This window comes from Gobio gobio (genome assembly GCF_949357685.1).
Source record: "Gobio gobio genome assembly, chromosome: 18".
Lineage (NCBI taxonomy): Eukaryota > Metazoa > Chordata > Actinopteri > Cypriniformes > Gobionidae > Gobio > Gobio gobio.
In genome coordinates, this window is record NC_137111.1 from 28,445,639 (window position 1) to 28,472,905 (window position 27,267).

At 39.1% G+C, this 27,267-nt stretch overlaps 1 protein-coding gene across 1 annotated transcript in view; it reads right to left on the reverse strand.

Annotated features, from left to right (window-relative positions):
* The window catches only part of fbxw4 (F-box and WD repeat domain containing 4), a 57,244-nt gene that overhangs the window by 19,502 nt on the left and 10,475 nt on the right, over positions 1 to 27,267 (reverse strand). The window contains exons 6-9 of the mRNA XM_079842261.1: positions 17,556 to 17,621; positions 9,855 to 9,995; positions 5,575 to 5,716; positions 5,356 to 5,488 (exon numbers count right to left, since the gene is read on the reverse strand). Coding sequence (XP_079698387.1) covers positions 5,356 to 5,488; positions 5,575 to 5,716; positions 9,855 to 9,995; positions 17,556 to 17,621 — 482 coding nt within the window. The remainder of the gene's footprint in view (positions 1 to 5,355; positions 5,489 to 5,574; positions 5,717 to 9,854; positions 9,996 to 17,555; positions 17,622 to 27,267) is intronic.

Sequence of the window (27,267 nt, forward strand, 5' to 3'; positions counted from 1 at the left end):
AAAGACAGACAGATAGATGACAGACAGATAGTGGACGGACGGACGGACGGACAGAAAGATAGATAGATTACAGACAGACAGACAGCTAGTAGATGGATGGATGGATGGATGCACAGACAGCTAGTAGATGGATGGAAGGACGGGCGGGCGGGCGGGCAGACAGACAGACAGACAGACAGACAGACAGACAGACAGATAGATAGATGGATGGATGGATGGATGGATGGATGGATGGATGGATGGATGGATGGATGGATGGATGGATGGATGGATGGATGGATGGATGGATGGATGGATGGATGGATGGATGGAAAGATAGATAGACAGGCAGATAGATAGTAGATAGATGGATGGATGGATAGATAGATGATAGATAGATAGATAGATAGATAGATAGATAGATAGATAGATAGATAGATAGATAGATAGATAGATAGATAGATAGATAGATAGATAGATAGATAGATAGATAGATAGATAGATAGATAGATAGGCAGATAGGTAGTAGATAGATGGATGGATGGATGGATGGATGGATGGATGGATGGATGGATGGATGGACGGACGGACGGAAGGATGGACGGACGGACGGACGGGCAGGCAGACAGACAGATAGATAGGCAGATAGATAGTAGATAGATGGATGGATGGATGGGCAGACAGACATACAGATAGTAGATAGATGGATGGATGGATGGGTGGATGGATGGACGGAAAGACAGACAGATAGATAGATGACAGACAGATAGTGGACAGACGAACGGACAGAAAGATAGATAGATAACAGACAGACAGCTAGTAGATGGATGGATGGACTGGCGGGCAGGTGGATGGATGGATAGATAGATAGACAGGCAGATAGTAGATGGATGGATGGATGATGGATGGATAGATAGACAGGCAGATAGGTAGTAGATAGATAGATGGATGGATGGATGGATGGATGGATGGACGGACGGACAGAGAGATAGATAGGCAGATAGATAGTAGATAGATGGATGGATGATGGATGGATGGATGGGCGGACAGACATACAGATAGTAGATAGATGGATGGATGGGTGGACGGACGGACGGAAAGCCAGATAGACAAATAGATAGATGACAGATAGTGGACGGACAGAAAGATAGATAGCAGACAGACAGATAGATTACAGACAGACAGACAGCTAGATGGATGGATGGACGGACAGACAGACAGATAGTAGATAGATGGATGGATGGATGGATGGCAGACAGATAGATGACAGGCAGATGACAGACAGACAGATGGCAGATAGACAGACAGACTAGATAGATAGATGGCAAGCAGGCATACAGATAGATGACAGACAGACAGACAGATAGTAGATAGATGGACGAATGGATGGATGATTGGATAGATAGATAGATGAATGGATGGATGGACGGACGGACAGACAGATAGATGACAGACAGACAGACAGTAGATAGATGGATGATGGATGGATGGACGGACAGACAGATGACAGACTAGATAGACTTCTTGCACTCCTCTTCTGCCCTTCTATTCATCAGATAACATTATGAAATCTGGTAAATGAAAGGGAAGAAAATGAGTGCAAGAAATAAAACTAAGACATAGTAGATAAATATTGTATTATGGCAATTATCTAATTTTACATGCTTTTACAGAAGCCACACAGTGTAAAATTCACTACCTTCATTTTAGGAATATCCACAATGTCATCCTCAATATGAGTGAGTGTCCATTTCCTGCTGAGCTCCAAACCTATGTATTAATATTTATTAAAGTGACCACGTCTTTCAGTCCCGTGAGGCCATATTTCCTGCATGATTGTACAATATCTGCACGGAGGTGTAGGCATTCCTTTTATCCTCAGTGACAAAATCAGCTAATGGATTGTCCCACATTGCATATGATCTAATTTATTCCGGGATTGACCATAAATCACATCAAGCCCAACATGAGCCCCACCTTTTAAGAATCACATTGAGCAGCAACTGTGCTGTGCATTGTCTAGGGTTGTTAAACGCTTCTTCTCAGTAGTTTAAAAACAAAGTATGATGAACATATGTTATGTTAGATGTGCATATGTTCCTTTAAAGAGATAGTTTGCCCAGAAATTACAATTCTGCCATAATTTATTCATGTTGAATAACGTCCCTCATAATATGTTATGACACGGCTATAGAAGATTTGGAATATATACAAGTCATATGGACCTTACTTTTGATGCCATTTTGAAGCTTGACAGCCCCAAGCCTCATTCTCTTACATTATAAAGAAAAAAAGTGGTTAGGATATTAAAGGATATAAAGTTAAATAAATACAACATTTTCATTATTTGGTGAACTATTCCAATAACTCCCATTCAGCATTTTTTCCCTGTTGAAAATCTAATTGAAATATGTCAAATGTATGTTGTAAATAGTGCAGCTTAAGGAAATATATTATATATACACCGATCAGGCATAACATTATGACAGGTGAAGTGAATAACACTGATTATCTATTCATCAAGGCACCTGTTAGTGGGTGGGATATATTAGGCAGCAAGTGAACATTTTGTCCTCAAAGTTGATGTGTTAGAAGCAGGAAAAATGGGCAAACGTAAGGATTTGAGCGGGTTTGACAAGGGCCAAACTGCAGCTCTTGTGGGGTGTTCCCGGTCTGCAGTGGTCAGTCAGTATCTATCAAAAGTGGTCCAAGGAAGGAACAGTGGTGAACCGGCGACAGGGTCATGGGCGGCAAAGGCTCAGTGATGCAAGTGGGGAGTGAAGGCTGGCCCATGTGGTCCGATCAAACCGATGAGCTACTGTAGCTCAAATTGCTCAAGAAGTAAATGATGGTTCTGATGGAAAGGTGTCAGAATACACAGTGCATTACAGTTTGTTGCGTATGGGGCTACATAACTGCAGACCAGTCAGGGTGCCCATGATGACCCAGCCGAAAGCGCCAACAGTGGCCTGGTCTGATGAATCACGTGTTCTTTTACATCATGTGGATGGCCGGGTGCGTGCGTGTGTCGCTTACCTGGGGAACACATGGCACCAGGATGCACTATGGGAAGAAGGCAAGCCGGCGGAGGCAGTGTGATGCTTTGGGGCAATGTTCTGCTGATGGGAATCCTTGGGTCCTGTGATCAATGTGGATGTTATTTTGACACATACCACCTACCTAAGCATTGTTGCGGACCTTTCATGGAAACGGTATTCCCTGGTGGCTGTGGCCTCTTTCAGCAGGAGAATGCGCCCTTCCACAAAGCAAAAATGGTTCTGTGGGATGTGCTGAACAAACAAGTCAGATCCATGGAGGCTCAACCTCGCAACTTACAGGACTTGCTGTATCTGCTGCTAACATCTTGGTGCCATATGCCAAAGCACACCTTCAGAGGTCTAGTGGAGTCCATGCCTGTCAGGGCTGTTTTGGCAGCAAAAGGGGGACACAATATTACGTCATAATGTTATGCCTGATCGGTATATATATATATATATACATATACGCATAATGTAAAATATAATATATATAAAAATGTACTTCAAGGGCAAGAAAATACATTTCTAAACTTAAAATACATTTTGTTGTAATGCAAAATTTGTATATATATATATATATATATATATATATATATATATATATATATATATATATATATATATATATATATATATATATATATATATATATATATGATAATACTGTATAACTATTAGTAAATGTAGCTTATGTCAATATATTTAAAAATATATATTAACAGTAGTTTTTATACATTTAAATATATATATATTTAAATGATATTAAAATATTTGAAAATATATTTTCACTCATATCAAGTATCTCTATGACACATTTGATTTGTTTTTCTTTGACACAACTGAGATGTTTAGGATAACAAGGCTAAATTCCCATGAGTTATGACAGAGGAATCCCAAAGGAAAAGAGACCTGCTTTGAGTGTGATAGGACAACACCTTTGCATTGTCATCCTGTGACTGCGCCAAATCCAAGGGGGCTTTAACATCAGAAGCATGAGGTATTTGTTTTGGGATGGCATGGATTAACCATGTCAGTGCAGGCCTTTGCTAGCTCTGGATGCTAATGCGCTCAGCTACTTCTATGCTGGAAGTCAGCACTTTGAGGACTAGGGAAAGAAGAGGTTCCTTCTTTGGTTGTTCTGTTACCCTCTTTGCAGATGTCTGCTCCTACACAGACCCAGCAGCCACCCATAGCTTTTAAAGCCTAACCTTTGACCTCAGATTTCTCACTTTACTGTGTATAACACAAGTCGAAAACACTTAAAGGGTCACCAAATGCCTCCTTGCCTCTTTAGGGACACCAGAGAAATTATGAAAACACATGTAACAGAAACAGTTATGATTTCTCAGTCTAACACGTATAGAGATTAAAAATCAACCATGTTAAACAGTTGAACAACAATGACTGTTATCAATGAAATGCTGTTGATTCCAGTGATTTGACAAGTTTATGCACCTTATGTAAATGAGCAATGCAACGACTACCAATAGGAGTGAAGACATGTGATCTGTCTCTTCTGAGATACTGAAGTGCAGTGTCAGTAAGATGGAGTGCTACGATGCGCGTATGATCATAGTAAAAAAAATGATGCATGGAAAATGATGTCAAAGACTGTCAGAGTTTGATTCATGCATTGATAATGATGATACATTATGCACAAATGTAATTTATATACAAACACTTCCCCCTCCAGGCTGTTCATTTGTAATGGTAAGAAAACTGATTCCTTGTCATAGAGAATGTGATCAGATTTTCTAATACTAAGGCCAGTTACGATAATATTTAGGGCATCCAGCAGCAGGAACGCCCACTAGTGACCAATTACAAGCGATAAAATGTTGTATGTGAGAGCGAGGCATTACTGAGGTGTGATGGGAATCAATATAAACAGCAACTGACTAAGAAATCCAGCGCAAGGCAAGCCGCAGCAAACTAAGAACAAAAAAGACAACGCACAAAGAAAACAAAACCTGTTTAATTGGCTCATTGTTGGAAAAATATACTTTCAGTTTCAACATATCTATTATCATATGTGCTGTGGTTTAGCATAAATCCCCTCAGTGGGTGTTGGCAGCTCTGAGCAGTGTTTGTTTTAGACATCGCAGAGGTCGCTGGCAATGTGTTAAGTCCGTTAAGACTCGGACCACAGAAGGTTGTGAACCCTGCTTGCTTTCAGGAGCCTGCGACAGGGAAAATATCCACCAGGCCATAACTGTATCATTGGCCACACTGATTATACAAAAGGCAAGATGGCTACTTGCCCATCTGAGGTCTGAGACCATCACTAAGGACTGGGAGGAGATGAAGCACGAGTCTCAAGTAACAGTAATGAATGGTTATTTCCAGGACTGGGACCCTGCAGTTCTGAAGTCAAGGGAGTAGAGGACGGAGGCCAGGGCAGCGTAGAGGTGAGTGCTGTTGAAGCACAGACTGTACACTGGGCTACTGGTGGTGGGCGCCAACTGGAACATCTGTCAACCGATTATTGCAAAGATGAACTTCACTAAGAATAATATAAAATACCAAAAGGTGCTGAAACATGCATGCTCACAGTTACCTGTAAACAGCGTGTTTGCCGTTTGTCCCAAAGACGCACTACTCCATAGTATGACGAGCCACTGGCAATCATGTGATTCTTGTCTGTCCTAATACAGTAAAGGGCGCTGTCATGAGGCTCCTCCCACTCCATCACACACTTCCTGTAAAAAAGGGAAATTCAATGCACAAATATGTTGCTATAAACATGTTATTTTATAAGGAAGTTCACTCAATTTAGTCAATAGGTTGCCAATTTATTCAATATGCAGAAGTGCAAATGTGATTTAAAGGGATAGTTCACCCAAAAATGAAAATTCAAATAATTTACTCACCTTCAAGATGTTGCAAACCTGTATGAATTTCACAAAACAATATATTTTGAGTCATTGACTTCCATAGTATTTTTTTTCCCATACTATGGAAGTCAATAGGGTCCATCAACTGTTTTGTTAACCATATTCTTCAGCAGAAGAAAGAAATTCAGATAGGTTTGGAACAACTTGAGGGAGAGTAAACGATGACTGAAGTTTTATTTATGGGTGAGCTTTCCCTTTAAGAACTGGGAGATGGATGGGAGCTGGGAGAAATGACTTGAAATGTGGTCAGTTCTTCACACAAATACGTATAGGCTACCTGTAATGTTTTTATTGTCTTTTTTGGAGCTAATATGTTTAAGTGTCTTTTCTTGGAGCTTGACAGCCCCTGGTCACTATGTGATTTCACTGTATGGAAAAGAGCAGCGTGACATTCTTCAAAATAGAAGTGAAAAATATTTTGCGTTCCACAGAAGAAATCAGTGTTGTTTTAGTATCATTGAGATACTAGAGTTTTTAATAATATTTTGAATTAGATTTTATAATTTCAGTTTTTTATTTTAGTTAAAGTTTTAGTAATTTAGTTGTGTTTTTGCCATTTCCCTTAGTCTTTTTAATTATTTTTGAGTATTAGTTATTTTAGTAAGTTAAACTATATGAGAATAAGAAATTTTGCTGAAATAAAATAACTAAAATAATTTAATTCTATGTTTATTTTATTTTAAGTAACAACATTTTTTTTTAATGGTTTTAGTTTTTGGTAACTATAATAACACTGGAAGAAAGAAAGACATGCAGGTTTGGAATGAAATGAGGATCGGTGACAAAATTAAAGGGGTACTTCAGCGCTGGGAAGATGAATGTGTATTTAAACTGGGTCATTTAGGTAGTAGAAATGTGAAATTATTTTTTTATTTGGTGCCTTCTAGACTGAGAAAAGACAGAAAATTTATTTTTGTCTCATGTGGATTAAAGACAACAATTCCCAGAATGCACTTGCTTCGCTGCCCAACAAGGCCACTCCCAAAGCCACGGCTACTGGTTACATCTCTTGCCCAACGCGGCACCGCCCCGACCGTCGTTTCGATTTTCATAGTAATAAAATAATTTTGTTCAGTTGGAGAATAGACACTACAATTAAAAACTGAATGTGTCTTTTCAATAAATTGGGAGTGAGTCAGGCACAAACGCAGCAGGAGTCAGATTTCATTCATCACGTGCGAGGAGCTGAGCAGAGCTGAGGTAAGCGCAGCATTCATTCTCAGTGCGTGTCCAGTCTGGCGCATTTTCAGATCGCATATGGAAGCTTAACTTTCACAAGAATTCATTGAAAAGTTGAAACACTCACTTTTCTCTGCACCGCTCCGTTATTAATGCCCGAGGCCGAGCCGAGCACATTTACATTCTGTGAGAGAGATCTCTCCCCTGTGGGCGGGTTGATAACATGCGAAACTAGCTCCTTCTACTGGCTGTAGTCTTTAGACTCTGGACAAAAAAATCCTCCGATGACGCAAAATGACGATATTTGCGTCAGCAGAGGATTTTTTCCAGAAATAAAATGCATAATTCTCTCGTCTCAGGGTGATATGAGGGGGGAAAGTACCATAATAATTTGAATATACTACCGGGTTTCTACTGATGCAAAGCTTAATGCTCAATCGCTGAAGTAACCCTTTAACATTTTTGGGTGAACTGTCCTTTTAAAGAACAATGGGTTATTAATTTCCCCTTATAATTATAGCTTGGATTCTTTTAATGCACATCAAAAAAAAAAAAAAAAAAAAAAATTGTATATATATATATATATATATACAGCTTTGCTATACATTCTGTGTCCAAATATGCACAGTCAAGAAGTTCATAGTTATTCCACAACTCCAGCCATTCTGACATTATATTAGACCAGTCCTAAAGCAGAGAGCCAAAGCCACCATGGCTAGCTCTCCCTGCGTGGCTTAAGGGTGAGTGTCTTATTTGCGCTGGCAGGCCACAAGGGTGAAACCTCATCCCTTGTTTACGGAAAGGGGCTTTCTTGTTTTAGAGCAGGTCGAGATAAAACAGAGAAGGACAGGGCAAGTGTCTGTGTATGTGCTGAGCCAATAGGGATCAATTCTCCATTAATGGTGTGCTGAATAAATCATGGAGAGGGAGTGTGGCTGGGCCGTGTTGCAGACAGCAGGGCAGCAGGAGCGTGCGGGAGATGTCTGGATTGTATCTTACTTTGCTGCAAATGTGTACACACATGCACTCACACAGAGGAACAAAAACATTAAACATCAGCTGGTTCATTCCTCTTATATAGTAAAATTTCATCACAATCTATACCAATGTAATAGACTTTCAGACAATATGTGCAAAATTATAATTTTTAGGGGTACAACAGCTTGTCACTGGGGCAGTACCCATAAAGGGACCTCTTTGTACCATCTACCATAAAAGGTGCATATCAGTACCTTAGAGTAGTAATATGCTTCCTTTTAGGGGTAGATAAGACACAAAAATGTCCCTGTGAGGGTACTGCCCCAGTGACAAGCTGTTGTACCCCTAAAGGTGGAATAAATATTAAATTCAATATTTAAAAAAAACAACAATCAGTATTCTTTTATCACAAATAAGTGAAAATGAATGGGGTGAATCAATACATGCCAATATGTCATTTGCTAGTTTCTGAAGACATAATCCTCCAGGAAGTGATATTATTGTGATAGGAAAACAAATAGTTAATCAAGTATTATCAAAGAATTGTATGAATGTGATGTGTTGTTGTGTTAGCTGGTTTGTTTCGTTCTAAAATATTACATCCATATTGATAAAAGGCCAGCGAACATTTTAACAGAATATTAAATGTTATAGAATATGAAAGTCAAAATTAACTTAGTGGCGCAAGCTAATTCTCAATCCCTCACAGAGCAAAGGACAGATTTAGCTCTTTATTTCCATCATGTTAGGAATCCTGTTCATTTTCTTGTCATCATGTAAATAATCAAGTTATTTTAAAAGTAACATTATTAAGTAGCCTAATTAGTAGCCTGAAAGTCTGGTTTATTAATTTAGACATACTTTCTTACAGTACAACAAAAGCATATTCTTTGGTTTTTTTTCAAAATTCAAAAGGTTTGTGGATAAACCAATCCGTAATTTCTCGCCTCTCATTTTTAACTTCTTATATATGCAACAGCATTTCTTGCAAGGTTCCAAGCAATCAAATTCAAAATGAAAAGACCGACACAGATCCTCCTCCATTATTCACAATTAATCTAAAAATTTGTTTCACACACTTACCCATCATGATCAGTTTACTCTACGACTGAATTAAAGTGCCCTCTTTTTATAGACGATGACGACTTTCAGATGACTAACCGCTTTGAATCAAGACGTACCACATATTGAGTCCTGACTGGTCTTACTGTGAATTATTGATATCTTAAGAGGGGACATTTGCCCCTCCCCAAACTCTCCAGGGCCCTCTTTCAATCACCTCTGATTTGTGTTACTTGACTGCCCATATGCGATTGTGAGGGTCTCCCCTCCCCAAAGCCCTACATAGAGCCCCAGTCCACCCCACAAGCAGATCGTTGATCCCCAGCACCCGCCCTGTTGCCCTGGAGACGTGGCGCACCACATCAATATGGCCACCAACCGGTGTGGACTTGGGTGGGTGAGAGTCCCGGCGCAAGAGCCTTTCTCGACAAGGGGGTCCTTTTCAATCTCTCAGAGGAACAATTGTGTCCACAGACCCAAGAGGAGGCTCAAGTCTGGCTTCTTTTTTATCTAAACGGTACTCTATGCACAGGAGGGCTTATTAGATTAACAGAGAACACTAATCTTCCTCACAGGCTCTCCGAGACGTACCGGCTAACTTTATTAGTCTCTGTAGACAAGGCCAAATCTGCTGACAGTACAGGTCAATGCAAGCGTTAAGCCTAATTCAACACCAATTGTAACGGCAAGGTGCTGAAGGTTCCCAGCCGGAATTCGTCAGTACCTGGAGCAGACGCGCAAATCCCAGTAGCGGATGAAGGTGTCGTATCCGCAGGTGATGAGCTGGAAGGGAGACTCGTAGATGATGTCCAACACACCTGCACCGCGGCGGAACTCTGTACCAAGACACGACACCAGGTGACACCTGGGAGAAGGAGATAACAGAAGAAGCTTGCAGATTATACCTTGTCAAACCTCATTGAAGAAGATTAACACATTAATAAAAACACAGACAGCAACTTAAAAAGCAGCCAAGAGAATTACGCAAACTTGCTGGAGGCCGATCATTCCAGAGCGCGAGTTGAAAGCGACTGGACAAGTGAGGTCACCTGCCTCTCGTCATCTGAGTATCAGTTTTATCAAAGCGATTCGGTGACAGGCAGGCTCATAAAACAGGTCATGTTTACTTGTTGAGATTGGAACGTCTCCCAGTCTTCACATCTCGGAGTCAATAAAGATCTCATTTCAAACCAAATGCCTTCATTTGCTCGCTTAATCTCTTATTACCATTCAATCCCACTATACTCGTGCATTTCCAATGTCCTCGGACCACACAAAAGCTAAATTAAGTCTTAGGCTGAGGAGATAAAAAGTAAACACCTTTCGGAGTTTGAATGGGCTGCTAAAGCAGCTTAGTTTGGTCGTAAGGTACGTTCCCAGATATGCGAGAGAACCGAGAGGAGTGGAAGAAAGGAGATCGAGGGTAGAAAGGGGGTGTCGGGCCTAGCACCACGCTCCTATGATCACAGACCCAACGGGTCTGCGGCGCCCTCCACCCCCACCCGCGCCGCAGAGGCCAGATTATTGTAGAATCACAATTTCTTTGTTGCTATTTAATTCCCTCCATGACCGTGACTGTGTGCGACTTGTGGACCTTTGATACCTGGTCCCTAGCAACCATTTAGGGTAGCCCAATGGCCATAGCGACCACCCCCCACGTTCGAGGTCTCCTGTGAGCTTGTTCACCGAGGGCAGACTGGTAATCCCCAACCTTCGCTCTGGGGGAGACGAGGGGGGTCTTTCTTAGACACAGGCTCTTTAAGAGATAGTCCCGCAGAACCAAAGGCCAAGACCCTGGTGGGCCTAAAGACAAACTCTCTTGTAGCCCCTCGGGCATCTGCATACCCATCATTTACCCCTTGCTGCTAAAATAACACGCTGGCAACAACTTGAACTGATGGCAGTGCTTAACAATGGGGACAATCAATTAAATGATGCAAAACATTTGTTTGCAAAACATGCAATTTGCATCAGATATTTCTTTAAGTGCTTTAGGAAATTGTGTAAACTCAAGTCAGGAGAGAGAGAGAGAGCGAGAGAGAGAGAGAGAGAGAGAGAGAGAGAACGTCCGGCGTCTGGCCGGGACTTTGCAAATGTCAAAGCGCGAAGTGAGAAAAACAAGCATCGTAAAAGAAGTCCTCGCATCTGTGCTCTAATTTTAAAGCCAGTAATAGCACTGTTCCAAGTACAACAGCAAACACCCGAGATTCTTAAATTGTTAGGTCACAGGTTTTTTTTATGCGTCCCATGTTTTTTCTCCCATTTTAGAGAGAACCTGTGAAGATTACAGGATGGAGGATAACCATATAATCTTTTAAATTACTGCATCTGCATGGCAGGCGACCTTGTTCTGCAGCGTCTGAACTGTTTGGGAACGTGCGGCGAGACTGTCCCTTCTCCAAAGGCTGTCTGATCATGGCTTGTTCAACGAGAGGTTTTGATTGAGTGGAAAAGGGTTAGAGAGCTGCTAAGGAAAAATTGATCTTCGATTTAAACTCAGAGTACAGGAGTCATTTAGCAGAGTGACGGCACATGTTTTATTAAGGTCAGAAGGTGAAATGGACAGATTAATTAAGACACGAAAGCGACTGTCCCAGTGGAGTAATACATATACAGTGCATCCGCCAACATTCCCTCTCAAACGTGCGTTCCAATGGCTGCCAAAGAAAGGTGGTTTGCCTTCTCCTCCTTTAAGCAAGCAAAACTAGAAATTACATAACAATAAGTGAGGCCCTATCGTGGCTTTTTTCGCAGCTCTTGCCGAAGGAGATGTCTAATGTTCAGACATGTGGAAGCTGAGAGGTCACTAACAGACATGTCGGGGGCAACTGTGATATTTGCAATCTGCTAAAGTGATCACATGAACAATGTAGCCACCAAATATAGACAGACAAACTAGAGGGAAAAAGCTTTATTTTCCACATCCTTTTAAAGCGCTCCTCAAAGAGCAAATGACCTCAACCTAATCCTCTTTGACCCCTGAATATGTTTAAGCTCAAGCAAAAACAGCACTCAGAACTTACAATACTTAGCCACACACCCAGACAGAATTTGTTGTTGTTTTCTACAATGATTTTTTACCTGCACTGATTTTGCTAGAAAATATGCAGAATATTTGAATTTAAGTGTAGCAAAACGTAGTTAAGAATAACACACTCTTATTGGGAGTTAAAAACATAGTGAAATAATATTTAATAAACTATAAAATTACATTAAAATTATAATAAATATGTATTATATGTATTATTAATATATATGAATCATATGTACTGTGTGTGTGTGCATATATATATTTTTTTATTTGTATTATTATTTATAAATAATTAAAATATATGTATATATACTCATATTATGTATGAAACATTTGCAAAAGACCATAGATATGCAGCATATATATATATATATAAATATATATATATATATATATATATATATATATATATATATATATATATATATATATATATATATATATATATATATATATATATATATATATATATATATATATATATATATATATATATATATATATATATATATATATATATATATATATATATATATATATATATATATATATATATATATATATATATATATATATATATATAATATTTTATTTCATATATTTTTTGTAGTCTTTATAGAAGTAAAATAAAAAACTTCTAAACTGCCTTGTTGCCAACAAACCACCAACTACTTGAATCACATAGTTAAGTCTTCATATTTGTGAAAAACGAACAAACTTTCTAATGGCCCTAAAGACAGTTGCAAATAAATGTCCTCCTTTTATATGTTCTGACATTGTTAGTGATTTTTTAAATCCCTATTCTGCACTATAAAGAATGGCATGTGTTCGTAATTAGTCGTGAGTTATGGTCTCAGGGCCATCAAAAAAATGGTGGGGCTGGCCTCCCTAACAGTCCTCTGTCTCTGTTTGACCATTTGGGCCACACACACACACACACTTTATGAAAGGGAACTTTAATGAATTGATGGATTTTGAAAAAGGGCAATGCTGAGGACATTTCTTTGGGTGTTAGATCTACAGGAAAAGGTCATTTTGAGCTAACGCTCTTGTAAGGTTAAGTGTAGAGGGTAAACTGGCACAGGGAAGCTATGGGAAACAGTCAGTGCCCTGAAAGGATGTGAGACAGGTACATAAAGAGCCCTGCTGAGGTTTTCAGGGCCTAAAACAAACAGAAATCGCATTGCGCCGGCTGCATGTCAGCCAATTTAGCCCACAGTCGAAATAACCACCAGCAAAGAAGAAAGAAGAAGAAGAAAAAAAAAAAGAATGCCATGGACCAGGACAATGGAGACTTTTAAATGTCACACGCGTTCTCTTAAAAACAATGAGATTGCAATTTGTACAAAACAGCTCTTGGTAGGAGATCCAGGCATTTAACCCTTTTCTTTGAGAGAAAAAAATGTCAAGAATTTCTGGGCAATTGTGGGATTCTTTGATGGCAAGAGCCCCATGAAAAGTTAGGGGTCCTTTTAAAGCACCACTTGTGTGTCCCTGACTAAGGCTGATCATAGACTTTTTCACTTTAAAGAGGAGAAAGACATTAAAGAAAGAACGTAATTGCCATGTCCTGGTCAAAGTAAGAAATACTGAAGTCGGAAATGTTTCCAATTTTCATTATAATATTAATTATAATTAAGTTTAAATTAATTATACATTTTCAATAATAAAGTTTAATTATGCATTCTCAGGATCAAAACTGAGCTTTTTGCCACATCTGTCGAATTGAAAATATTTAACAGCAATTCATTTGTTTTACCAATCATGAAACAGTTTTATAAATAATATACAAGATAAGATAATGGGCTTATTTACTGACATTTGGTGCGTGGATTTATTTTATCCTCTGCATACTATTCTTATGATAGAAAAACATTTATCAATTAGATAAATTGTTGCTTATTTAGTGTTTTCAAGTAAATATTAATAATATTATTGGGTATTACATTAACATTAAGGCAATATTCATGTTCATGTTGACAGAGCAATAAAAAAACTTGTTTGGTGTCTGGGCATCGTCTGTCTTCAGCTTGATCATTATCAAGTATCTTTTTCAAGCACTTGACTTAAAAGACACTATAGAACGCAACATGCTGCTAAAGTGTTGGCTAACAGTAGCAAAATCTCCATGTCCCTCATACTCAAACTCTTTTCTTTCCTTCCCTCATAGTGCCGTAATTAGTTCAAGCAGCCGGTCAGCTGGTACTCTGAGACATGAGGGTCTGAGTGATCTTGGCCTGTACATGTCCTCTCTATTATTTTTCCACCCAGTCAACAGGCCCTGCTGAAAATATACTCTGATCTTTCAAGAACAGGTTAAAAAAAAGTCGCCGGCTGAATTAAGAAAAAAAAAAAAACATCAGGAATTCTCTCTTTCTCTCTCAGGTGATCTGGTGTTTTTGGAGATCCTTCACCATCCCGTGAATTTCTTTATGATGGAAATGAAGTAATAGAAATATAATTTCAATTTATTTTAGAACTGTGGGTGTTTAATTTGCTGAGCATTTCATGCAGAAAGAGAATCTGAAATGCCTGTGGGATCAAAATAAAAATAAAGGCACCAGAATTGTTACTTTGGTGTTTAGCAAGTTTATCAGCAGTTGCCTGTTTCAGAAAACAAATCAAATGCTTCAGTGTCAGCTCAGCTCAAGTTGCTAGGTCTATCTTATATTAAGAAAAAGCTATAAAATATGTATGTACAGACACTGACAGATATATAAGTATTACACTTTCATTCAAAAGTTTGGGGTCAGTAAGACTTTTCTTAAAGAAATGAATACTTCATCATTATGAATAATTATTCAGCAAAGACTCATTCAATTTGAAAATAAAGATATGCAAAGTGTAAAGTTGAAAACAAATATATCACTGTGTACACAAAACTATTAAGCAGCACAACCATTTTCAGCTTTGAAAATAAAGACAACTGTACTTAAGCACCAAATCAGCATATTAGAATGATTTCTGAAAGAACAGACGACACTGAAGACTGGAGTAATAATGCTGAAAATTCAGAATAAATTACATTTTAATAAAACTGATATTTTAAATTGTAATAATATTGCACAATATTACTGTTTTTACTGTATTTTTGGCAGCCTTGGTGGGCATAAGAGACTTTGTACCTATCCCAAACTTTTAAACACTACTGTATATATTACAAAAAAGTCTGGCTGTACCCTAAATTAGTACAGGGAACTTTAACAACTGAAAGCACAAGTATTTTTTGTGCTCAACGTAAAACTAGGCCAATCTTTACTTTAAGACAAAAAAGACCTTAAAGAGCTACAGGCATCTCTGTTCTGGCAAAAAGGCTGGATGTTTGTGTTAATGTCGTCTACGATTGAGGTAAATGTAACCTCTCTAATGTCTCATGTTTGTGCTGGTCGTCTAAGGGTTATGCTGGTGGCCTGTCTGGGAAAAGTTAAAAAGGGAGACATAGGAACACGAACACGAACACGAACACGAACACGAACACGAACACGAACACGAACACGAACACGAACACGAACACGAACACACACACACACACACACACACGTCTATACATACACGTCTAACACACACACACACACACACACACACACACACACACACACACACACACACACACACACACACACACACACACACACACACACACACACACACACACACACACACACACACACACACACACACACACACACACACACACACACACACACACACACACACACACACACACACACACACACACAGCCCCCATTCCCTGTCACCCCCAGCCCCTCCACTCATCAGTCGGGTTCTCAGCCCCCTGTGACTGGCGGCTTTGTGCTCCTCACACAAGGTGCACCTGATTACTAGACGGGAACACATTATGGCAGGATACAACTGACCCTAGTTCAGCCACACAAAGACAGGAGGAAAGACAACACGACTTACTCCAGGACAGGTCACTGAACGCTCCTGAGACACTTAACACTCAGGTAATACTCTTGGTGTTAAAACGCACCTGTTTTGCACATAAAACTAAACCATTAATGAGTGTTAAAAAAATCATCTGAAACCTCGTTACTCTAGCGAGTACAATAACAGGTGATAAAATATCAGTTAAAGCTAATATTAATAACTATCAAAGGGGATGGCTAGTGTGTGGAAATATACATTTTTCAGCAAGGATGCATTCATTTGACATTTTAAAAGACATTTATAATGTTACAAAAGAATTCAGAACAAAAATGCATCACAGTTTCCACAAAAGTATTAAGCAGCACTGCTGTTTTCAACCCCTATAACAATAAGAAATGTTACTTGATCATCAAATCAGCATATTAGAACGATTTTCTGAAGGATCATGTGACACTGAAGACTGTGCCATCACAGGAATAAATTACTTACTACTTAGAAAACAGTTATTTTATATTGAAATAATATTTCACAATATTACAGTTTTAACTATATTTTTGATCCAATAAACGCATTCTTGGTGAGCATAAGAAAATTCTTTCAAAAACAATTAAAATTCTTACTGACCCCAAACAATTTATATATAAGAAAAACTGCTGCGTGTTACATTAAAGCAACAAGGTTTCAAATGCAAGCAGACTGTTGGCTGTTCACTGACTGTCACACCTCTGTGTAACCTTAACTGGCTCTTAGTTTAACAGGTTCTTAGTGAGTCTAACTTGCTTCAATGGCCTGTTTACCTGTGCGTGCATCTGCATTCTGATAGCCGGCCAGCCCACGTGTCCATCAAGCTGACACTGGCTACCCGCGCCTCACAGATCAAACGGCAGGCGCATCGGTGGGTCACATTAATCTTGGCTCAACTTTTGTGTTCCGGTGTTCTATAGAACATGTGATTCCCATGGAAATCTGTCTGGAATCGCCTCTACTCCTTCTTCGCAATTTTTCCCGTCTCAAATTTCCTTGTCATTTGGTGCCGGAACTCACGGTCCCCCTCCCACCCTTCCCTCCACCTCCTCCTCTTTTACTTTCCTTAGACTGACAACATGCAAGAAGGCTGAATTCAGCAGGTAAAGCTGGGGAATTATGGAAACCAGTCAGGTTGTATCAGGTTTAAGCCTGGCCTTTCATGACAGGAATTTTTAAGTCAGCTTTGAACTTCCCAAAGAGAAAAGACTGAGCTGAAGGGATAATGGGGCAGCTTCTATCATCATGATAAGGTTCTACTTTCACTTTGTGTGAAATTAACAGTTTCATATAGTAACATCGGTATACATAATGAACTGAATGTCGCTAAGAAAGACCGAGTTAAAATCACATGGTACATTTCGATAGGAAGTAAAAAACAATAAACAATTTAGGACTATCAACGTAACATGTATAAACCAATAATAATAACAACAACAATATTCATATTTTTTAAACTACCATAGCAAAAAAATTTACCTTTCCGTGTCCCAGATTCGGAGAGGAGCAAAATTCTCACAGCAGGCTGTTCCTGTCACAAAGGTGCTGCAAAGACATAAAGATATTTAGTAATGATTGCAAAATAGATGTATTCATTTTTAAAAGATTTTTTTTTTACTTAGCTAATGTCAGCATTTTATAGGCATATAATAATAATAGTAATTTATTATTATTATCATTAGTAGTAAAATAAGAATGCCTATCAGAACATTTGCTTAATCTTTGTTCCAGCATTTAATGCTTTTAGCATTTAAATACTGAGCAGGTGACGTAACAGTGGAGTAATATTTTGGCTCCTGGAGAGAATACACACAGAGCATTAAAAACAAATTTTGAAAAGTGAATGGAGCGTAGCGAGGTGTAAAGAGTGGCTGAAGGGTATGTTGAGACAGCGGATTTGTTCACAGATGTGTTTTCATTCACGAGATATCTAGGGGGAAAAAAGGAGGAACGTGGTGAAAAAAAAAGAAAAAGAAACAAAAACACTCGGATGCCCCCTTTTTAGCTGGGTGACAGGTTGAAATTAGTTGAGCAGGTACGGGTGGGCGGGTGTGTGACCGCAGTAGTTTTGACCTGCGTGATAGTCGGGGATTACAGCCCTCCTGGACAGCTGGGATTGGCGGGCGAGGCTCAAGGCTCTCCTGCTCCCTGCATTGTGTTCGGAGGTGAGCTGAACAATAGGGCCCTCACACTAGTGAACACACAGGAATGTGCCTGTTTTAGCACTCAGGTATTCCTACAATGCCCTGCTGGGATGGTCTCTTTCATTGACAGAATGCTTTCTCAGTCTCTGTGCCAACTATGTAAAATGTGTGCGGCGACAACGTGCCTCGCAGCGAATGCTTACTGACGCACCACGCGAGAGGCACGTAAAACTACACGAATCACAAAGCATCTCCCTCTCTCACATACTTTCATACCTCTAGAGAAAACCCAGAGAAAGAGCAGGGGGCTCTTTGCCCTCCCACTAACATCAACCAAAGAAATGTGCTTCACAATGGAATACCAGTGTGGCCTCAAATTAACAACCAGCCCGTGTGAATAAGCTCTGTAGCGCCTGGTGTCCAACTCTAAACCCCCGGCACAAAAACAGAGAGGGACAGTGACCCTTCATTTCGCTTACTCACACACACACACACACAAACACACACGGTTCACTATCTTTGTGAGGACTCATCATAGATGTAATGGTTTTTATACTGTACAAACTGTATATTCTATCCCCTTAACCTACCCATTAGACAAAACTTTATGCATTTTTACATTTTCAAAAAAACAAAATCATTCTGTACGATTTATAAGCTTGTTTCCTCAATGGGACCTCGATTTAGGTCTCCACAGTGACACGTGTCCCCATGAGTCAGTGTGCATTCAGAATGAAAGTCCCCACCAGGATAGAAAAACATTAACACACACACACACACATACACAGGGACGGTCGATTAGACTTGAATGAAAACGTGTGCTTGAATTTTAATATTTGATGAGGAAAAAAATGAAAATTGATAATAAAAGTAGTACCAAACAACCACTCAACGAGTCTTTGAAGATCGAGGCATCGAGAAACATAAGCAAAATGCGAAGCCACTTTTGGTGTGAAAATGGAGAAAAAAGGCAAAAAGAAAGATAGAGCACGAGTAAAGTTGAGGGAACATGCGTTCTCGTCTGTGATGGCTTCAGTTGGTTGGTTCATTGAGGACCCAAGCATATTGGCAAAGACAGCCATGGCAGCTGTCAACCCAGTTAGCGGTGGCCCATCAACCATATTCAGCTCGCCTGGCCAGTGCTGGCATTTTAATTACTGTTGGGTAAACTCATTTGCCCCAATGAAGGCCGTGCGCCCTAATAGAATATGCAGGCTGCCTGACCTTTGAACCCGTGTGACACAAGATACAATAGGGGCAAGGCCAAAGCTCTCTCTTCCCAGCCCTTATTACTCTCTATTACTTCAATTACTTATCCCTCAGTGAGTCCGATTGTGAAAAAACACAAGGGAGAGAGAGAAAAGGAGAAAAATAGAACACCACAATTAAATACATTTTTGTCTCCCGGACAAGTTCTGATTGATCTGAAAGGGACTCCTAGTGATATTATAGCTGTAAAAGGTCAAAGCCTCTCTCTCGCCTAATGTGCCTCCACCTTCCCTCGACCTTGCGCCCCCCTCTAAACCGAAGAGCACAGACAATCTCCCTCCAAAGCCCCCGGCCCACGCTGCCCACCCCGAACCCCAACTCCTCTGCCCCAAAAAACCCAGCACGCCTCAGGATCATTAGAACATGTCAGGGGTTCACTGCCAACACAACCATTTTGGTAACCTAATCAGCTGACATCATTATTCGAGGAACTGTGCAGCATGAAATTAGTGCCGGGGTCACACAAACTTTAATTCAGCCCCTGCTGGGAGAGGAACTCCACAGTAACAACATTGTTAGGGCCAAACCAACACAAGCAACCACACGTATTGGGTCAAGACCACCACAAGCGCTTTTCGTACCAAACTGCACACATCACTTAAAAAAAAAGTGCTGAGTGTACCAGAGATATGATGGCTTGTTTTGAAAAGATAAAACTAAAAAAATTGTTGTTACGTATTTTCCCGTTTTACATATTATTGTTGGTATACTTGTATGTGGAATGCAAATTAAATACACTTTCGTTCAAATGTTTGGGGTCGGTAAGACTTTCTAATACGCTCCAAATCAGCATATTAGAATGATTTCTGAAGACTGAAATGATTTGCCATCCCAGGAATAAATTACATTTTAAAATAGTAATAGAATAGAATAGTTATTTTAAATTGAAATAACATTTCACAATATTACTGTTATAAGATCGTACTGGCCCCAATCTTTTGAACGGTACTGTATAAAGAAAGAAAAAGTAGTATAACACATTTAACAGTCACAGAAATACACATGACAATAACAACAGTAAAAACATTGACAGTTTTAAGAATAAATAAATTAAAAATAGAGATGCTGCTCTATCTAGCAACAAACATGATGTTGATATAAAATATTATATAGTTTTCTATGCTTTACAATGGAGCAAAATTAGACAAACCTACTAGAAAAACCAGGTCAAGTAGTCAAGCTGTTTTTTTAAACATGGTAGCTGGTCCATGGTTGTCTACCAGCTCTGCCTAGCTTAAACAACCAGCTGGTAGGTCAACCACCTACACCAGCTTGTACCAACAACAAAAAAACAAAAAGAACTATCTATACAAGATTTAACTCATAAGAATATGTTTTGTTGGTAAAAATGAATGTATTTAGGTTGATTAAGTTATTTTAAGCAATACCAACGTGAATAAAATCAATTCATTTAGTTCATTTACAATTTTAGGTTATTTTAAATTATTTTATTTGAACTTGTTCAGAAAACCAATTGTTCCGTTTTTTAACTAAAATAAATATTTAGTTAAATACTGCCTTTTATCACAATGTTTTTGATTCAGAGAACTAGCTATTGCCCCATTATCTCCCCAAAAGAGCACAAAACATGACCACAACTGAAATAAAAACAGCAAAAGACATAAACGTAGACTAAAATGACACTCGTATTTCAGCTAACATATAAATGAGAAAAGGTGTTGCAAAATGACATCTTTATTTATCTAAAGATAAATAGAAAGAATCCATCCTAATTAAAATTATGATATTTAAATTGTCATCAATTATGTAATCACTATAATAAATGAGGAAAATATTTTGAACACAGTGAAATAAATCTATTGAACCCAAATGCATCTCATCTGTCCTAAAGGCCTATGGGTAAAGACAGGGTTCAAAGGGAGTTTAACCCCCCGTGCATTGGCCTTGCAGTGGATGTTGTTCATTTGTTATAGTTGACCCCTGGCTTTGTTCAAGGGGATGTTAGAGTGCTTTCATCTTAGTCCCTAAATATGTTTGAATTGAAAAGGGTTATGATGTATTTATATTGGCTGGAGGAACACAATAGACAGGGTCTTTCTTTTTCCCTCTCTGTGTCGACCCTCCTGCCCCGTCCTCCAGCCCAGCTCCCCCAAGCCCCCCTCCCGCCCCCCTGTTCAGCTCACACCCGAGTTCACAGACCTTTTGGCTTTCTGTTCATGTCCCCTGCATCTGAGGTCAGAGGAACATTCCATACACCACCTTTTGCTTAGTGGAGTGGAACAGCACCACATCAATTTAAAGAAAAAAATACACACAAACAAATCCATGAGAAAGTCAGCAGCCAGTTTACGCAGATCTCATCTTCTTAACACCTGCAAATAAATGCCAAGCACTTTTATCAGTGCTTCAGATCAACAAAATGACACGGTGATCTTAAAAGGATTTTAAAATGAAACATTTAAGAGCCAAATTTAGTTACAGACAAATTACAAAATAGTTCATATAAACATGACACACCTGTTAAAAAAAAAAGGGGTCAAAAATTATGGCTCCAACATGTCATTTAACAGTGCAGTTTTAATGCAGTTTTAAAGTATGTTGAGTGAGGATGATAACTATAAATGATAACTTTAAAGTTTTTATGATCATTCTAATTTTATTAGAATAAGGAAGTCCACACCACAGCTACTGTATAACGGTTACAATAAAGAGAAACAATATTCTTGGAATCACCCATTTTTCCACCTAAAAACCTTTAAAGCCAATCAGGATACACCTGTCTTTAAAGAATTTGAGCATTTAAAGGGCACCTATTATGACCCTTTTTACCAGATGTAATATAAGTCTCAGGTGTCCCCAGAGAATTTCTGAAGTTTCAGATCAAAATTCCTTTTGAAAATGCCAATTTTTGGGTTTGAGAAAAATGAGCTGTTTTGTGTGCGTCTCCTTTAAATGCAAATGAGCTGCTGCTCATCACTCCCATAGGACGGAGCCTTCACACCTCGTGAACAAGCTAATGAAAAATGAAACATGATACATCTGATTGGTTATGATCATCTCTATCACGGACACGCTTATGTGACATTGCAGTTCTTCATCAACATGAAATATCATCTGCATGCGTTTTAAAGCCTTTTCACTCTAAACTTGAGCACACACTCGACGCATGCGCACAGAGAGCTGGATGTCGGTGTGTCCATGAGTATTAAACTACTAGACTAGTTCTCTTTCATGTGTTATTGCGCTTAAACTGTCAAATGCACACAAGGTTGTGTCAGAAACACACAAAGTTCACATGAAAATAGTTGGTTATGTCTGTGCATGTATGCAGCAAGTACAAAAATCATGTGTGTGTATATTAGATCTGTGTATTAAAGTGAAAGCAGTGTAATATACAGTACCTACTGCTATATATGCTGTTAATATGAATCAAACAACAAGAGAAAAACAGAATATCACTCACTGCTCTTGGCTAAATTAACTTTAGTAGCTTATTAAGAACACATTTCTTACTTGAATGCTGCTGTTAAATGCTCTGGCGAGGAGATAAACATGGCGGACTGTGTACAGCTCTCTGAGGGCGGTTTCTATGCTAATACGGCAGTGTCCATCAACAGTGCGGGGCCTGTAAAATGTGACATCACTTTTATCTCAGGAATCTGCATACGGCTTGTTCTGAGACAATGCTTATTATTTATGGGATTAAAAAAAAAGGAGTGGGTGGATCTTTACCATTATAGGGTGGTTGTGTACACACTGCAAACACACATTTATGTTCAAACATGTAACACAACCAATCAAGTTATTTTTGTTCCGCGTCATGTTCAGGGGCGTGAAAATGTAAAGTTGATGTCCCTGCAATAACAGACTGGCGTGCATCTATAAATTATTAATTCAAGAATGTTGTGCAAGTTTACTGCAACAATGGAGCCGCAAACTTCACATACGTTTGAAAATAAACCAATTTGCATAATAGGTGCCCTTTAAAGTGTCAAACGACAAAACTGCAGTGTACGCTTATAATAAACAATGTTATTGTCCGTTGGTGTGGACACTAATATAGTTTTCATTATAGTTTTCTTAACGAAGAGTCTCTTTGTCGGACCAAAATTACAATTTAAAGTCACAATGCTAAACAATGACCAATATTTTGTTATCTTTAATCACAAGTAGTGATTCACGTTTAATTAGAACTGGACATGCCTGAAAAATTACTTGCTGGGAATCACAAGAGTATCAATTCTGTAATAGCTCTGAACAAATCACTGAGAGACTGAGTCTGATTCAAATTGCAAAACTTGAGTTCGAGACTGTGAATTTTTATGATTGACTCATTAAAAAAAGAACCTGAGTAATTTGTTCGCGAATTGGACATCATGGCTCATGCGGTGTTTGATTCTCCATACAAGAATCACTGGTGCGTGCTTTAAAGAGATATCTGACGAAACTGCACATGGATTCTTTGTTTACACGACTTTCTTTCCGATTAGATTTTCAATTATTGTCACATTTTTGGTTGCATTTCTGATCATTTTACTCACAGACTGAAGCCCCGTTTATGATGCTCTGGATCTGTGCCACTTGTGCTAGTATTGTTTTATCCATCTGGAAATTAAAATCATTATTTAAACGTTTCTTCCCATTTGGAACTGCAGGTTGCTTAGCAAAAAGGCGCTTTCTGACGTAGATTTAAAATTTTCACTGTTCAAAAAGGATATTTTACGTCTCTTTTAGTATTGTTACAATGTGTCTGAACATGTTTAATTTTATGTCAAAAAGTCTAACTCTATCAGGCTAAGAAAAGCACAGACAAGCCATGAATAACACCACAGCCACAGAGTTAAACTCCCCAGCTAACTTCTGAGCAAAAAATGCTTTTTAGGGAATAACAAAAGTTTCCATCTCAAATGCGCCTGGGGAACACCTGTATGTGGCATGTGTGTAATGATCTGCTTGTGCAAAGCCTGCATAGAAGGGGCATATTGACTGCAATTATTCAGGACACCACCTGCAGTCAGAGGCTATAGCTCCCATGCTGTGCTTTCAGTAGTAAGCGCCCTGTATTTAACGTGTGGGAACGCACATTCTGTCCGTTATCGCTTTATTGTTGCAGACTCTTTCTTTTCTTGCTTTCTTTCTTGTTTTTTCCCCTTTTTTAACTAATTGAATTCTTGACTCCTAAGACACGGCTCGCCCTCCCAGCCTTATAAGAGAGAGAGAGATGAGAAGCAAAATGAATGACATGAATTTCACTCTTTTTTCCCTACTCTCTCCCTCTCTTTTTGCTTGAATGAGGTGGAGCAAAGGGGGTGAAATTGGGGCGGGTGAGCTTAGGGTGGTATAGAGGGGTACGTCTCGCTGTACTTTTATACAGAGGGTCATAGGTCACGCTCCCTCCGTTTGCCAGAGAGTGGCGTTTTGGGGGCGGTTTATCCAACAATCATTTTCTTTGGAAAATTTCAAAGGCAGTACCCCTGCAACATCTTTGTAGTTGTGCTTGACCAACTCTAAACAAAACAGGCCTCCCCGAAAAGAAGCCTTTCTCGCTTCTCCTTGGGGTTGCTTCTCTTTTTGACGCTTGCGCCCTGTTCCTTTTCATCCCCCCTGCCTGGTCGCTGTGGGCTCATTGCGACTACTGAGGTAGTGTGTACTGCGCTCTTCGAGGCAGTTGGATGGAAGGAACGCTTCTGTCCGCAGTGACATGGCCTTTCCCATCACAACATACAAGAAGCACAAAATTATCAATATGTGCTATCTGTGTTTACATTCTCTGCATAAGACATTGATTAGCCATGTTTAAAAACTCTCTGGGTGATGAACAGACACAAATGTATGCACAATTTGCATCGGCCAATGAGGACAATGATCTTCCAAGTGAGGCCTCTTCATCTAAACTGTAATTAAGCAATGTCTGAAAAGCTAAACGAATGTAATTCTCTCGAGATCTGAGATGTGCATGTGGTATTAACAAGACCAAATTACACATTTCAGGCTAATAAAATTTGCGCTTCTTTCTTTCTCTGCAAGTGAAGTGCTGACATCCAACTAAAAACAGACAAACCCAAACCCCACTTTATATCAAACAAGCTTAATGAACTAGCTGACAGACTCTGTGGTGCATGTGTGTGTGAGATATACAAGAGGAAGAGTGGCCGATGTACCCTACACACACTCTGGCTAGAGTTACCCAGGTCTGGATGGATTCTTCCAGACTTAACAAGTCCCATCTTGTCGGTTAAAATCTGTCATGTCTGACACTACAGGAAACTATTTATCACACGAGGCGCTCCCTACTAATTCTACATCTACTGGTAAAAAGGGAACGACAGAGAATTTGAAATGGGATGGGTCAGACAGACATAAAGCAGTGAAGGATGGCATGACCAAAGGAAATCAGGAGATGTCCAACATGAAGTGCCTTAAGTGAAATGGTTTAGTTACAATCCAATAAAACTGTATAAAACAATATAACAAATAGACATATAATATAAAATGACAAAAAATTCTATGCTACCATTCAAAAGCTTGAGGTCAAAATTAATAATACTATTAGTTTATAATTAATATTTTAGAAATCATTAGAAATATAACTTTAAAATAACTTTTTTTTACATGTAATTTATGCCTGTGATGGCAAAGCTGGATTTTCAGCATCATTACTCCAGCCTTCAGTGTCACGTGATCCTTCAGAAATCCTAATATGCAGATTTGGTGCTCAAGAAACATTGTTGTGCTGCTTAATATTTTTGTGGCAAGCATGATACAACTTTTCAGGATTATTTGATGAATAGAAAGTTCACGAGAACAGTATTTATTTGAAATAGAAATGTTTCACATTTGATCAAATTACTGCATCCTTGCTGAGTGAAAAGTTCTTTCAATCTTACAACCCCAAACTTTTAAATAGTGAATAATACTTTCTTGAAAGAAAATAAGTTGATTGATTCAAAATTAAACAATTATGTCATTTGTTTGATATTGCATTGCCTTCAGATCAGCCTTACAGATTTGACATGTAAATATGAAAATGGGAGTATCTCTAGTGGAATAAGACATTTAAACACTTTATTTAAAACATACATTTGATACTCCATAACACAGATCTTTGGTAGCTCTTGCTTATTTCTTAATCGCATGGTTCGCTAAGAAGTATACATGCTGTGGTTATGGATGAGAGTATACAGGTTAATTGCCATGTAAACTGTCAACCAATTTTAGCTCCAGAGAGCAACTGAAAGACTTGAAAGAGTAGATTTCTCCTTTGAGAGCCACATTACCAACTGAACGAGTCATTCCAGGTCCTAAAACAGTGTGCTCAAGATAAAATGTATGCTAATCAGAGGCCATTAGTAGCAATCAGGGCCTTTCCTCGCACAGGAGCAGATGAATCAACATTTGGGGTGAGAGTCTGAAGTCTGACATGGCAGACAAAGACTAGACTGAGATGGGGGGGTGGGGGGCGATCTGGAGGGGGGATGAACCAGTCAAGCTCACGGGTTACAGATCAAGAATCAGGAATCATTTGGGCTGCTGTGAATGCCGGTTTTTTTTTTTCAACATGGCCGCTGCTGTCTCTTTGATATGAGATTGTAAATGGAATTCAGAACAGAAGAGCAACCCACTGGAGTGAAATGAGAACAATGCAGGGAGCCAGAGTGCCCATTACCTTCGCAATGGGAGAGGGGCAGTTTTTTTGGAGCGGTCTCATAGTTAAGGCTGGGACCGCTAGCCATATGACACCATTTAGGGAATTTCAGAGCTAGCGTTCACATTGCAACATCAGCTGTGAAAGTCATGCAGTCACCGTGGAGTTCTTC